Source organism: Azolla caroliniana, unplaced genomic scaffold, assembly GCF_043228905.1.
Source record: "Azolla caroliniana isolate FFs.n. ecotype wild unplaced genomic scaffold, voAzoCaro1.0.p SCAF_1, whole genome shotgun sequence".
Classification (NCBI taxonomy): domain Eukaryota; kingdom Viridiplantae; phylum Streptophyta; class Polypodiopsida; order Salviniales; family Salviniaceae; genus Azolla; species Azolla caroliniana.
Window position 1 is genome coordinate 32,909,660 of NW_028230436.1, and position 14,095 is coordinate 32,923,754.

At 35.8% G+C, this 14,095-nt stretch overlaps 1 protein-coding gene across 2 annotated transcripts; it reads left to right on the forward strand.

The window, feature by feature from the left end:
- The first annotated feature begins 1,081 nt into the window (after nt 1–1,081).
- Nucleotides 1,082–13,819, forward strand: LOC147869871 (cilia- and flagella-associated protein 58-like). 2 transcript variants are annotated; one of them, XM_087334188.1, is made up of 16 exons: nt 1,082–1,393; nt 2,193–2,280; nt 3,609–3,807; nt 5,447–5,525; nt 5,633–5,829; nt 6,285–6,486; nt 6,603–6,746; nt 6,878–7,078; nt 9,434–9,622; nt 9,723–9,995; nt 10,897–11,097; nt 11,261–11,500; nt 11,584–11,724; nt 12,214–12,390; nt 13,161–13,402; nt 13,497–13,819. In XM_087334188.1, the coding sequence occupies exons 1-15, from the start codon at nt 1,271–1,273 to the stop codon at nt 13,359–13,361; spliced, it is 2,655 nt and encodes an 884-aa protein (XP_087190314.1). In that variant the 5' UTR covers nt 1,082–1,270; the 3' UTR covers nt 13,362–13,402; nt 13,497–13,819. The 2 variants fall into 2 exon arrangements, with proteins under 2 accessions (XP_087190314.1, XP_087190308.1); XM_087334182.1 differs by lacking the exon at nt 3,609–3,807 and having other exon boundaries at nt 1,356–1,393; nt 5,451–5,525.
- Nucleotides 13,820–14,095: the final 276 nt, after the last annotated feature.

Consider the following 14,095-nt stretch of genomic DNA (forward strand, 5'->3'; position numbering starts at 1 on the left):
ATCGAGACAAACGTAACCCATACATACGTTCTACGTGTGATAAGGGCACCAAATAAGTTAAAAGAACTATGTACATATATACTTTATGTCAAGTCAAGGACCTAGATATTTAATGTTTTCTTATTGGAATAAACTTTTAAAAACTTTACCTTACATCATTGCCAATCAAGTCACCTCTCCATAGTTGATGTCGAGAAAACTTGTAACTTTCTTTTTATGAATAATTTAATCAAAAGGAAAGTTTTCATGAACATGCAAAGCTCTTGCATTTTGGGTTTACACTAAAGTACAACACACGTAGGGAAACTGCCATCTTAGTGTGTTCGTGAAGAATCGGGAGGGGTGTAATTTAGTATCGTTTCGAAGGTGGCAATGGCATAGAAAGGGGGGATTTAGTGGTGATGAATGGCAAGCACGTGACGTCGAGGGGATTTTGGGAAATTGAATGGCATTTTGAGAAAAAGACCTCTTGTTTGAAGGAAAAAGAAAACATGAAACATAAACCGGGAGCATTGGAGGGATTTTGCGAGAAAGGAGGAGGGGGGGGGGTGGTAATTATTGTTGGGCAAATATTCAAAAGGAATGGACGGGCGAGGGCAGGTAGTGTTAGCAGGAATGTGATGAAAGTTTCGGGCAGGGAGTTTAGGAAAATTGTGAGAACGGAAAAGAGGGGGGGGGGGGGGGGGATTTTTAGGATAGTAACGGCAGGCTGGCCATAATACATCACGAATGGGCGAGGGGTGGGCAAATTTGAAAAGGGTGGCACGTCAATGTCTTGGAAACATGAGGGAGGTATAAAAAAATTGGAGGAGGTTAAAAGGGTAGCAGTGGAATTTCGTGAGAAGTTAAAAGGAAAGGAGACGGGGGCAACCGTGGAATTTCTGGAAACTTAGGTACGAGTTTTGCTTTGTTTTGTGGGGCGTAGAAGGTTTGGGTGTTTGTGTGTGTTTTTTGTGTGTGCAAGGTAACATAACAGAAACATGTAATTTGTAAAGAGACCCCCCCCCCCCCCCCCCCCCCCCAACCCAAAAGCAAAATAAATAAATAAATATAACAAACAAAACAAACGAGGAGCGCCTCTCCATAGCCCAAACCACGACATGGAAGGAGAGAGATCGATGCGCAGGTTTTAGGGCTATTCGTCTTCTTCCTTCTGTTCTGACATTCTTAGCAAGAAGAAGAAGAAGAGGAGGAGCAGAGGAGAGATTGCTTTATTAGAAGGAGAAGAAGAAGAAGAAGACGTTTTTTATTTGTTTTTCTCTCCGCAGCAATGGCTGATCCTGATGATGGCGATATGGATGCCATGAAGAAGGAGAAACTCAGGGCTTATGAAGCTTCTTTAGGTGGCTTCGAGCTAAAGGCGTTCGAGGCACTTGAAAGGGAATTTCAAGAGGTTTGTTTAATGAATCAAAAAACTATCCCCAATACATTTCGTTTTTTATGTGTAATTTCTGATCTAATTTGAAGAATTTAGGGTTTTCGAGAAATTGTCATTTTTTTAGGCACAATGTATCTCTCTTTTTATTGCTTTGAAAATGCTTGGAAGTTTTTGGAGATTTGGTAAACATGTCATATTCTGTAGTTTTTATGAATGTGTAAGTTTAAGGCATTGATACATTGAAGTTTTTGGCCCAAACTCTGATTTTGTCTGGGAAAATTTAGGGTTTTGAAAACTTGGCACATTTTATGGTTTTAATTGACACAAGATTGAAAATATCTTTCCAAATATCAATCCTGTGCTGAAAATTCCATGTTCCTGGTCAGTTTGTAGCTTTATTCTATCAAAACACTGCAAACATTTTTGTGCAAATTTTAGTTATATAACTGATTCTTCTAGGGTTTGTAAGCGTATCACTGTGTAGGCTAACACATCAAAATTCTGTAAAAGTTGTGCAAATTCCGGTTCATTATTAAAATTTTTAGGGCCCTGGAGATGCTTACCATGTAGACATTTCTTAAATTGAGATCCATTGTGGTTTCCAAAGGAATTCTAAAATTTTTAAAGTTGTAAATGAAACTCATTGTTATTCAAGCCGATATAAGTAGATGATTTAAGGGTTAAGATTGAAATTTGTTAATCATTGCATAGAACTGACTTTAGGGATTTGCAAACTTGTCGTCTTATGCTACTGGATATATTTGTGTAGGTTTTGCAAACTTGTCTTCTTATGCTACTGGATATATTTGTGTAGGTTTTGCAAGAATTGCAACAAGACAGGAGTTTGGACCGGTTCCGGGCCGAATACGAGAAGCTACACCGAGCTTTGAAGAAGTCTCATGGTTGGTTTTCTTATTTTTCCATAGCTATAGAGAAAGAAATATTAAATACATGTCTGAGAGTGTTTCTTTAGAGATAGCACTTTCTACGATTATTTCCAACTTAGCTATTGGAGACTTAGTCAACCCCACAAAAAACTGAGCCTTCTAAACCCTACAGAAAAAAGATAAACTTCATTGTTTGTTCCAGAAGCTTTCTCATTCTTTATGTAATGGCAGCACGTGCTGCTGTCTTCAGTAACCCATCTTGCCATATGTGATTATAAATCTTTTTTATTTTGAATTAGAAGTACGTTTTCCTGAGCTGCCACAGGGAGAAGTTATTCTTAAGGTTAAAGTCAATTATTGATTCCCAGTGCGATTATTTGAATAAAATGAGGGAAAGTTATTGATGGAGAGTCAGGATCCAAGTTGGGAACTGATGGCTGTAGGTTTGCAACAACTTCCTGTTTGTTGTGTGCGACATGTATTTATTGGACACCAAACTTTCCAGAACCCATAAGTTTCCGAAGATACACTTGCAATATATCAAGCTCTCTAGTATTTTTTTAGGAATTTAGCAATCTGCAATGTAACCTTTTGGGAATTTGTTCTGGTGTGGACAACTGGACATGCTAGTTTGATGTCTTTCATTCAATATCTTTGAACAACTTGACTTCATAATGCTTAGGAGAATTAGAATGTTCTTCTTTATTATCCACAAATTTGTAGTTTTTGCCTCCAAATATTCTTTCATGAAACGAACTATCTCTCTGCTTTATGTTTCTTGTAATGAAATGTAAAGGATTCAACGTAGATATCCTTCTCAAAAGAAGGATCTCAGGGGAAAAACGTTTGAAGGTTTTACCTTGTAGCTTTTGTGTTCATGGAAAATAAAACAAAATATCTGAGAGACACTGAGGTTTGCCATTGGAGAGTGAAATGACCTTGTATCAACTCAATTGAACTCTCTCCTTTATAATCTCTTTAAATGGGGAATCATCTGGAATGCAAATACAATAATCAAACAAGTTTAATGAAATTTCCATATTATTCTTTACATTAACCCTAAGTAACAAATAAATCATGCTTGAATTAGAAGTATTGTATCATAGCTAGTATGAAGCTTGGATGCTCTGATTTTCAGTGCTTTAAGTTCTTGTTTGCACAAGGCTACTTATTACTTGTTGATTAACAATTCTGGTACTTACCAACTTTAGGCTCATCAGCTATAACAAAATTTCCACAAATCTCATAGAGAATATTGTGGTGTTTTAATGTTGTTGATAATATATGATTCATGTTCATAAAAATTTAGCTTCTTGTATTGCCATTTGTCTCTTCAATGTTAGAAAGTGAGAAAAGACTCATAAAAAAATGCCGGGACCTCAACAATGAGATTCTTGCAAATGCTGCAAAAGTTCAAAATGCACTGAAATTAAATGAAGAAGACCAAATGACGGTTCTTGCATTGAAGAAAGAAATTGATAAGGCATGGAAACTGGTTGATGCTTCTCAAGAACGGGAAGAGAAGGCAAAAGACAATATACAGTAGGGCTCTGACATAATAATTTGTTTAAATATAAAATTAATGTATGAATTGTATCAATTCATGATAAAATTGTGCAAATTGTATAACATAATTGCCGGTTGTTCACGAACTTTTGCAGCCTCAGAGAATACTAAATATTATAGCTTAATCAAATGTTGTTACCTGATGTGCTATGACATGCTCCCAGAACTCGTGTTATTCCTTCTCATTTGCAGTCTGCAGAAGTTAAAACAAAACAAATTTTAGATTCACACATATGAAGTGTAGATATGCCACATTTAGTTGAGACGAATCTTATCATACCCGCAAGAAAATTTGAGCATGCACTTAAATTCTTCTACAATATATCCTTTTTGTGTTATATTATTAAAAACATATTCTTGACGGGCCTCAGTTCCATAGGATTGTCTGCTATAACAGTCAAAATGGGGGAGGCATTTTGCAGGTGGAAAAAAGTGGTTTTTAACCAGTGATGCCTCTTCCCAATCTAGTTTCCCTTATGTTGCCCAAATATGTGATTCAATGTTGCTTTGTACTTACGAGCTTGGTGAAAATGTTTCAAACATGTTCGTTATTTGTGGTGCTGGAAAAATGCTACGTTTTTTCTTTGAGTATTTTATATAGTATTTTTAGTAAGGTATTCAAAGGTACATCCCTTTGTATTCTGGCGACTACCTCTGATTTCTTTGTTTTTTATCACACATGACCCCAAATAGCCCACTCTAGTATAAGTAATGTTGTACAAAAGTTAAGAAATTGGTTATTTCCTCATTTCCTCATTTCCTCCTTGTGCAAGTGGAAACACAGGTAAAATAAAAGTATTCAAGAAAAAACAATTAAAAATTTCATACATGTTCACAATATCTAATGCACGCCTTCAGAAAGATATGCAACACATTGCAACATACAGCAGTACGTATCCTGCAGTAGGCTGAAACTCACCTACAGGAAATCTAATGTATAGAATTTTGTATCACTTGAGTTAAAAAAATATAGAGGTTCATTGGTTGTATGCTATCACTTTCACATTCCATCAATCAGAATCTGGCTTGGTGATTTTGTGAATCTCTTGCATGACTAAGAAATAACAATGTAGAGTGTAGCCTCACACCCATTATTTCCTATTTATAAGCAAATCCATCCCCATGGTTGATTTGCACCATTTTTTAGGTACCTTTGTTTGACTCAGACATATAAAAGAAACTACTTTATAAGAAAACAAGGACTGACATCTTTGCCTCCAAGTTGTAAAAGATGAACTTGATATTTCAGGTTATTCAAGTTTATGATTTCTAGTGTTGGTAGTAGTATACTTTCTTCCTCTTATGTAAACCTTTTCTGTTTTCTTGATTGATCTAGACTAATGTATTTTGGAGATTGTTGTGTTGGCTACATCCCATTTTGGAGATGTTGCGAATCACAGTTTCATTCTATAGTAGTCAGTCTGTTGATAATGTTTGGACATATCTTGTACTTCCAGCAAAATTATTTTCTATAAGTTTGTTAGAAATGTCATTGGGTTAGAGCATCCAAAATTTTAACTTGAAGTGGATGGTCCTTAAAAATACCACATAATTATTTGCTATGATGTTAATACATTTGAAATCTTCTTTAATTCTATATAAAATTTACACACAGACAGTTAAAAATAGAGATATCAAATTTGAGCCAGATCATCGATCAGGGAACAGGGCTAAGTGTTGGCCAGGAGCAAGAGGTATACAAAAGAATAGAGTAGCATGAATGCTGTACCTATTGAATTATTTTGATGTGATTGGTATGGAAATATTTTTATGTTATTCTAAATTTATATTGCACTTGCAGCTTAATGATTTGATAAAGCAAAAAGAGGATGCTTGTCGAGAGAGAGATCAGCAACTCACACATATTGTTCAGCTAAGAAAAGAGATAACAGAGATGAGTGAGAAATTACGAATCTCTGAGGAGGAAAAGTTGGCCTTTGAACATGAATCAAACAGTCAAAAAGACCAAATAGCTTCAAAAAAAGCAGAATGTGAAAGGTAAGTGTGGTTTCAGTATTCAAAGCTTAATAGAAATGGATTTTTTTCTACAAATTCTTAGATGTGACAAAAAGTCGTTTTTGCCTTCTCCAAAAGACTTCTTTAACTTATAAATCTTCTGAACAAAAATATCAGTAACTACTATGCACATACTTCTTGGCTGGAAGATGTATAATGCTGATAGCTTATTGAGAATTGCTTTATTCTCCAGCTGCCATCAAATCTCTGTAGTGCTGTAATAGCATTAAATGTTTCTAGCTTTAACTGGAAGTCGCTAAAAAGATTAAGATATTCCCTCTAGAAACCTAAACATGTAGGGCAGTGTACAGAATGCAGGAAGCTACATAACCTGTATAGTTGCGTAGTCTTTAACTTATGTGACAATTTAATGTTCTTGTTTCTACTAGGTTATAATAGTGAGGAGAATGAGATGTTAACTGGAGGTTTGATGACAGGGAAATGAAAAAAAAAGAACGAATGGAGAAGGAAATCAGAGAACTTAAGGTTTCATTGGAAACCAGACAGACTGAAATTAAAGGAAAGCAGCAAGAAGTAATAGAAAGCCAAGAACATGTTGAAAAACTTGAACACCAGCTTCGTGAACACAAGCAACTTGTAGATAAAGTTCAAAAGGAATTTGATGCAGTTAACCAGAAGGTTTAGTGGAAAAGATTTCTCCTAAATGTTTGTGAATGAGTAATGACCATGTATGCCCGTGCAATAGCATGTAGGTTTTCAACATGGTACTTCTTCCTGAACATGTTTTAGGACAGGTTATAAAGCTTCATAGTGATCTTGAGGAGCAAATTCATGCTAATACACAACTTCTAGCAGAAAATAGCCAGAAACAGGTAGAGCTAAAGATAAAAGATGATGAAATACAATCAGTCAAAGCTGAGGTTGTACGCATTAATAAGGTAACAGTCTACTGCAGCTCTTTAAATGAAAACACCCGAGGTTAATGTTTTTACAGGCAGAAGGATGTTTTTGATATGATTTATTCAATATAGTCAAGAGGAATCTCACTATTTTTCCTTATTTTGGCCAGATCCGGGAAGCCACTGTTTTAAAACTGAAAGCATTGGAGAAACATAAGGAAGAAGTAGAAGCCCAAAGAGAGGAGTTACGAGCAGAAATTCAAAGTTTGGGAAAAGAAGTAGAGCTACAGAGAAAGCTAGCAGAACAAGAACGCAAGAGACAAGAGGAGCTTCTACGTGAACGTGATGTTTTGAACAAGCTGAAGACTCAAGTATAGTATTAGCTATGATGCTATGAAAAATACATTATAAATGACATCTTGAACATTACAGATAGCTACTACGTACTAGAGAACAGTTTTCTGCAACCCCATTTTGTTAGCAATAAGTGAAATGTAGCAACATTTGGTATCCTAATGGGATTTTCTTGATTTCTTGAGTCGAAAACTCATGGAAATGCACATGCAGATTTCAGTGCATGCTTTAAGCACCCATATAGTTAATTTCATTTCAAGAACTGTAGAGCCCCTTGAATAAATTTTCATATGAAATGGCTAGGGAAGTTTTCCTAAGTGGGATATGGGTAAGTGGCTTGTAGGTTTGTTGAATAATCTGGTCCTGAAATATGTGGAGCATGATGTCATGAGACATGTTATGGGTGGTGAACTGGTAGCCTATGGCCATCCGTCTGCTGCTGTTATAAAACTGTACAAAATGACAAAGGCAAAGACATCAGAATTTTGCAAATTTTTTGTATGGAGAAAAGTAACCTGACAACGAGATCCCCAATAAATCACATTCTTTCTTCTGCTGGAACCCAAGTGTTTAAACTGCCCCGATGGTGCGTGATCCTCTCCAAACCATGTTATTAGGCAATGTTTGGATGGAGAAACAAAATTGAGTGAGCCCTTCAATCTGTACATAAACAAAATGGGAACCTGAGGACAAGATAGCCATGTTTTGCATGTCAGTTAGGAAGTATGCACATATGAATGCACATATGCTGCTTTCTAGAGAAATTTTGGAAGAACTAGGAAAAAAGATGTATGAAGGCAATATTAATAACTCTAGGTTTCAAGGTTGTGATTCCATGCATTGATTTTTAAATGCCACGAGTTCCTCTCTGAATAGAGAATTTAAAGTCTTACTCTTATATATAAGAGTAGTGGAATATGAGAAGAAAGACAACTACAAAATTTGTACTGAGGATTGGGGAGACTCTCATAATTGGTATGTGAAGAGCGGACATTAATTTGAAACAATGACTCAGACAAATTTGTCTTACTGACTTCTAGTGGGATATTTAAGGAAGAAAGAAATGTTAATGTTTTTTAGGACGATAACATGATGTACGAGACTGAATGAAAGTTTGTCTTGAAATGTGATCTCATCTTTGAGAACAATAAGTCAAAACAAACATAAATATATTAGTAAAATTGTGTAGGGTACCAAACAATCTTGCTATCTAAGCAATTAACACTCCAAGCTTTGATGATCTGAAACTTTTGTCATTAAAAGATCTCCATGATTTGTCGATTCAAGATGGAGGGGCCTCAGAAGTGCTGTAAGCAACTTTGATTTTAGGTGATTGGGCAGCATGTACAAACCCTTTCTGTAAACAGAAGAAAATAGCAGTGTGTCACCAGACTAAGTGAACATGTTCTAACTTCTAGCTTTTTGTGAGATGTCCATGAGAAAAGAGAGATGCACCCCATTCACTCTGAAATTTGCGGATTACTCAGTGTAAGTAACTCCCAATGTCTGTTATAGAGCAAAGCCCACGAGCAGACACATGAGAGCTCTTGCATATTCACAGTAGAGAGATCATGCTATGTTAGAAAAAATGTTTTCTCAGTTGCTCCTTTACATGCTAGAACTCAATAAAAACGGCTTCACATGTAGAGCCTTGACCACAACATTCAAAGGGGTTAAAACACTGGGAAACAGCAATTTTGTTGGCTTGGAGAGAATATCCGGCAAATAATGGATATGTAGATACTCTACCGCACACCGTGCCTCACATGTGGTGCGATATATGTTGTTTGTAGAGTAAAACTGGCTTCCAACCTCAAATAATTGATCTTGTATAGTTGAAGGGAAACATGTTGTGTGAACTTTATGCAGGTGTCAATTGATGTATGTAATTGCTTTTGGATGTCAAAGTTCAAAGTACTAGATGACTATTTTTCTTAAAGAAAAATGGAAAGACAAGTCAAGATCCTATATTCCAGACCTTTCACTTTTGTTGAGTACTTGGTATCTGGGTCGAATATAGGGGATACTCAGATTTTCTGAATAATACACAAGTTGAAACCTCATGATCAGCAACAGTTTGGTGTCTTGACTTGTAAATTCAACATGCTTCATGTGTGTAGACCTCATATGGTATGAAGATCATTTTCTGGGGGAGAGTTACTTTTTTTTCTAGTTTGTACCCATAGACCATTTTGTCTGCAGCTTCGTGATGCTTTAAGAATGTTTTAGAGCTCATATTATACTTCAATGGTGTGTGTTTTTAAACTAGAACATTTGAAAGTGTGTATATTTCTGGATATAAGCATCGTAATATTTTTTGCATCTCTGCTTCATAATAAGCTGACATGATTTGTTTCTCCTATATAAATTAGGCTGAAAATTCGATAGAGAAACAAAGTGATTTGGTTAAGATAAATGAGGTTTCAATCCACAATCTTGAAGCAGAAATACAAAATTATCGAGATTCATCACAAAAACAAGAAAGATTGATTAGTAAATTGGAGAAAGAGCGGCAGAAGTATGGTGCAGAAGCATCTCAAGCTGGTGTCAAGTATATGCAAGTATGTTCATGATTTTTTTTTCTATGCTCATTTCTGAAGGTAGATGGTGTGAATCATCTTATGTAAGATGAATGGGGAATACTGAATCTCCTCCTTACAGGCACTTGATGAGGTGAGTGCAAGAGAAGTTACCATCATGGATCTACAAAAGAGAATAGTAGAAGGTGAAAATCGCCTTAAACAGCAGCAAAATCTCTATGAGACAGTTCGGAGTGAAAGGAACCTTCTGAGCAAAAACTTAGTTGATGCCCAAGATGAAATAAATGAACTCAGGAGACGAATTAAAGTCATGAATCATCAGATTGAGCAGATGAAGGAAGAGATCAACACAAAGGAACTTGCGCTTATCAAAGAGCACTTTGACTTCACAAAGGTGATCATCTATATTTTCTCAATGTTGGAGTATCACCTGACCTGTATTATCATTATTCTATTAGCATACCTTGTCAAATAGTACTGTCTACATTTGATTGTAATATTATTTGTTGCCATGTTGCAGGCAGAAATATGACATGGGTAGGATCATACATAACGTCAAGGTTTTATTTAGGTCAAATTGACTAAAATAGCATCAAGTTCAGGTCAAATCTGCTAAAAGTAGCATTACAATTAATATTGAACATCAGAAAATGATATAGCTCATCCTTTGCCTAACAAATGGTAAAGTTTACCAATTTTTTCTGCAATTTCAGTACACAGTGGATGGGTATTTGGGTATTTCCTGGGATGGATAGATGATAGTGTCACAGGATTATGAACTTTTGCATACCATTCTTATTCAGAAATATATAGAAGCAGCAAAGGTTTTTATATGATTATGTTTGGAAGCATATTTTTGGCTCATAGGGGCCAGCAAAGCCCACAATGTTTGCTGGAGATATGTCACCTACATAGAAATAATTGCAAAAATCTAATCAATTTCATTTTTACTTCAGATGTAGCAATATCAAATGGGTGATTTCGATAGTATTAAAACGAATCTCATTTTCAGAAAGCCCCTTAAGATAAATCTCATTATATGTGAGTGGTTATGCAAGAAAATTGTAACAGAACGAGAAAGAGAAAATAGCAGAAACATCTGGGAAATACTATTGAAACTTAAAATTTATAAAAAGCAATTATAAGAACAGCAGTTTTGTAAAATTGCTTCCTTCTGTTTGCTGAAAATTAGGTTTTCACAGCTTTTGTAATTATGAATGTTCTTTATCACTAATATAAAGAAATTCCTGTAAGATCCCCAAGTAAAATGTTTCTGATGGAAGTCTTTGTAACAGGTAGAGAAGGAAAGAGAAACACTGAAACAAGAATTGAGCAAAGCTCACCAGGAGATAAAAGAAGGAGAGGCAATCATTGCATCACATAATACAGAAATAGAGAACATGAACCATATTATCAGTGAGGCAGATGATGAGAAATTCAGGCAGAAAAAGGAGCTAGATATCATAAAAAATGAGAGGGACATTCTAGGAACACAGGTGATTGAGAGTGTCAACATTATTAGTATGAGTAATTAAATGAATAGAAATAGAAACTGTTTAATATCCGTCACTTCTGTGAGCAGGTAGCTGCACCCCACAACTGATCTATATCTGCACTAATTTAGTGTTCTGAGTTAAGGTCTTATTCAATGTTTCGTAGCTTACACGAAGAAATGAGGAGCTGGCCCTGCTGTATGAGAAGATAAAGATTCAACAGTCCACTCTTAGTAAAGGACAAGTTCAATACAGATGTCGACTTAATGAGTTGCGTCTTCTCAAAATAAAGCTTACAGAGTTAAAAAGAGAACATGGGGTCCTGCGAGGATCAGTTCAAAACATTCAGGTTCTAAAACGAGAAGTACATAGTTTAGGTCGAGAACTACTGCAAGAGCGTACAAAGGTGCGGCTCCCTGCTCCCGTATGAATCTCAAATATGCTTCAGATGTTAAACAAGTAATCATTATGATGAAAACTTGGTTACAGGTCAAAGCATTATCAGAAGAGCTGGAAAACCCCTTGAATGTGCACCGCTGGCGCCAACTTGAAGGAAGTGACCCAACTGCTTATGAAATGATTTTGAAAATTCAAACTCTGCAAAAACGGTTGATACTCAAAACTGAACAGGTGTGATCTTGTTTTTTCTTTCTTTTCAATGCTTCACAATCATTAATTTGTATAATGCCAATGAAGTTTTGGAAGAACTAGAATACCAAGGTCTACATTCAACATTAAAGGACTATTTCAAGACACCACAGGTAGTGTTAATGGACTTCTCTCTGAGAGATAGCTCCAAAGAGAAGTATGGAAAGCAACCTTTCAGTTTGTTGTGCTCAAGACTGCATGTAATTGTTATACTTAGCATAATAGACAAGTATTATCTCAACGTTACCCCTACTTGGAGAGTGATATATTTGAAGTTAAAGAAGACGACAAACAAAAAATTTGCTCTTTGGAATTTCAGTAGTTTGGGGACTTTCTAATGCTTTCATCTTGTTTGTTGAGACGCTTCAGGCAACTGATCCTCCTTTCTTTTCCCTCAGTGATTTTATCTAAGCATACTTTTCTGAGCGTGCATTTGTCTTATCAAAATGCTTTTTTTGCGGTCTCGTGTAGGTTGTGGAAAAGGATATTTTGATTCAAGAAAAAGAGAAACTTTACGTTGAGCTCAGAAAGATTTTGGCTCGACAACCTGGCCCAGAAGTTTCTGAACAACTGGGGCTGTATGCGAAAACTTTGAAAGAGAAGACCCATCAAATGCAATCAATGACATCAGAACTCCAGATGTATCAGGTCAGACAGCTCTCTATGCACCCATCTCATTACAAGGTTTCACTGTACTCTTGCTTAGAGGTAACATTTTATGGCAAAACATTTAATCCTCAAACATCTTTATGGTGGTGTTGAGTTGTGTTCACACTACATGCTTATTCTTTGTTTAGTTTACAATGTGTCTGGTCTCAACATTTAATCCATCTAGACAATGGGTTTGTCAACCTTGTTGTTGACAAATAAAGTCTATTATCTCCAGATTCCAAAGGTACTCTCGTAAGACACACCTGTAGTACACATAAAACAAGATTTTGTTACTCAAAGATGTACAAAGACACCCTGTGGGCTGTCCTGATGATCAGAGACACTAAGTACATGTGAAATCTATAATAAATACAAAAATTCTGTGTTTGGTCCCTTACTCCATGAAGATGCAACCTCTTGAGCGAATGTGTGATGGGTACTACGATATTTCAGCTAAAAATTTGTAATCCCATAAATGGCGTATGATTGTGTATTATATAGTAATAATCGGTTGTCTAACTAATTGATCCTGTAGCTGAATCATTGTAGTTGACCGAGTTGGACAATACTATCTTATATTTTTTCACATCACCAACTAGCCATGCAATTCTGATGTGAAATACACCACATTCTACAATTGAAGGGTATAATGCATCTTTGAACCAATCCTAGAGCAGTCGGATTAGAACTGGAAGCATTCTGTTTTTGAATATCTCGTGCACCTTATATATATATCAATGTTAATTCTTATTTGAACTTTGGTGCAGGGTCAAGTGAAGGAGCATTCAGCTGAAATAAAAAGGTTGAATGCAGAACTTGATGGAATAAAGCATAAGCTCTATGAAAAGAAATCAAAAGAACAAAAACAAAAGCAAAAGATCAGAGATGCAAATCAATTAACAGGGCTTAATACAGAGGGTCCATCACATCCGAAAGTTCTAGGTGGTGGATTCAACATGGGGTTATGAAAATTTTTCTTGTTGGTTTTGCTGGCAATCAGAAATTTAAGGTATGATGAAACACAGTTTAATACTCAATGCTTCTGACTTTATTTTCAATTGTTGAATCTGATTATTTTAATATTTCTGATTTTTATCCAACAGGTCTACTGTTAAATGTTGACCACGAGTGGTTTGAACTTTGCTTCACCAATCAGCAAACCATTGTACAACATTCTCATACCCAAGATTGGGGTAGGCACCTTTTGTGACATGTTGATCTCATTCAATTAATACTTGATAGAGCCCATACATATGAATGATGAGAATGTCAGAAATCATATATTTAATTGTTTGACAGTTGAGAGATATCGGTATGTTCTTTGCTATAGAGTGTCATCTAATTTCATGTGTTCCGGGCAGCCACGAACTTTGGATTGCAAAGACACAACAGCATTTTGTCAATACATATTTATATTTATATTTAAGTAATGTATTATTTGTAAATATATATATTTATATATTTAAGGCATTAAGCTATTAGAAAAAGAACAAAAGATATATGAGAGCGAGACAAACAGAGAAAATTCTGCATTTATGGATAACACCCCTAACTGTTATTTTAGAGAGACAATGGGCGCAGCAACTACATGTCCAATTTCAAGCCTTAATGAAATCATGGATGCACATGATAAAGTGTCCCTACTGATTATGTTGCCCATGTAATGGTGCATTGTTACTTGTGAGCGTTGTAATTTGTTGGG

Bases quoted from the DNA above. Each gene is read 5' to 3' on its own strand.
- LOC147869871 (XM_087334188.1), top strand. From the start codon at position 1,271: ATGGCTGATCCTGATGATGGCGATATGGATGCCATGAAGAAGGAGAAA. The intron at 3,808-5,446 runs GTAGGGCTCTGA...ATTTACACACAG, and splicing joins AAGGCAAAAGACAATATACA to ACAGTTAAAAATAGAGATAT. The intron at 5,830-6,284 runs GTAAGTGTGGTT...GTTTGATGACAG, and splicing joins AAAAAAGCAGAATGTGAAAG to GGAAATGAAAAAAAAAGAAC.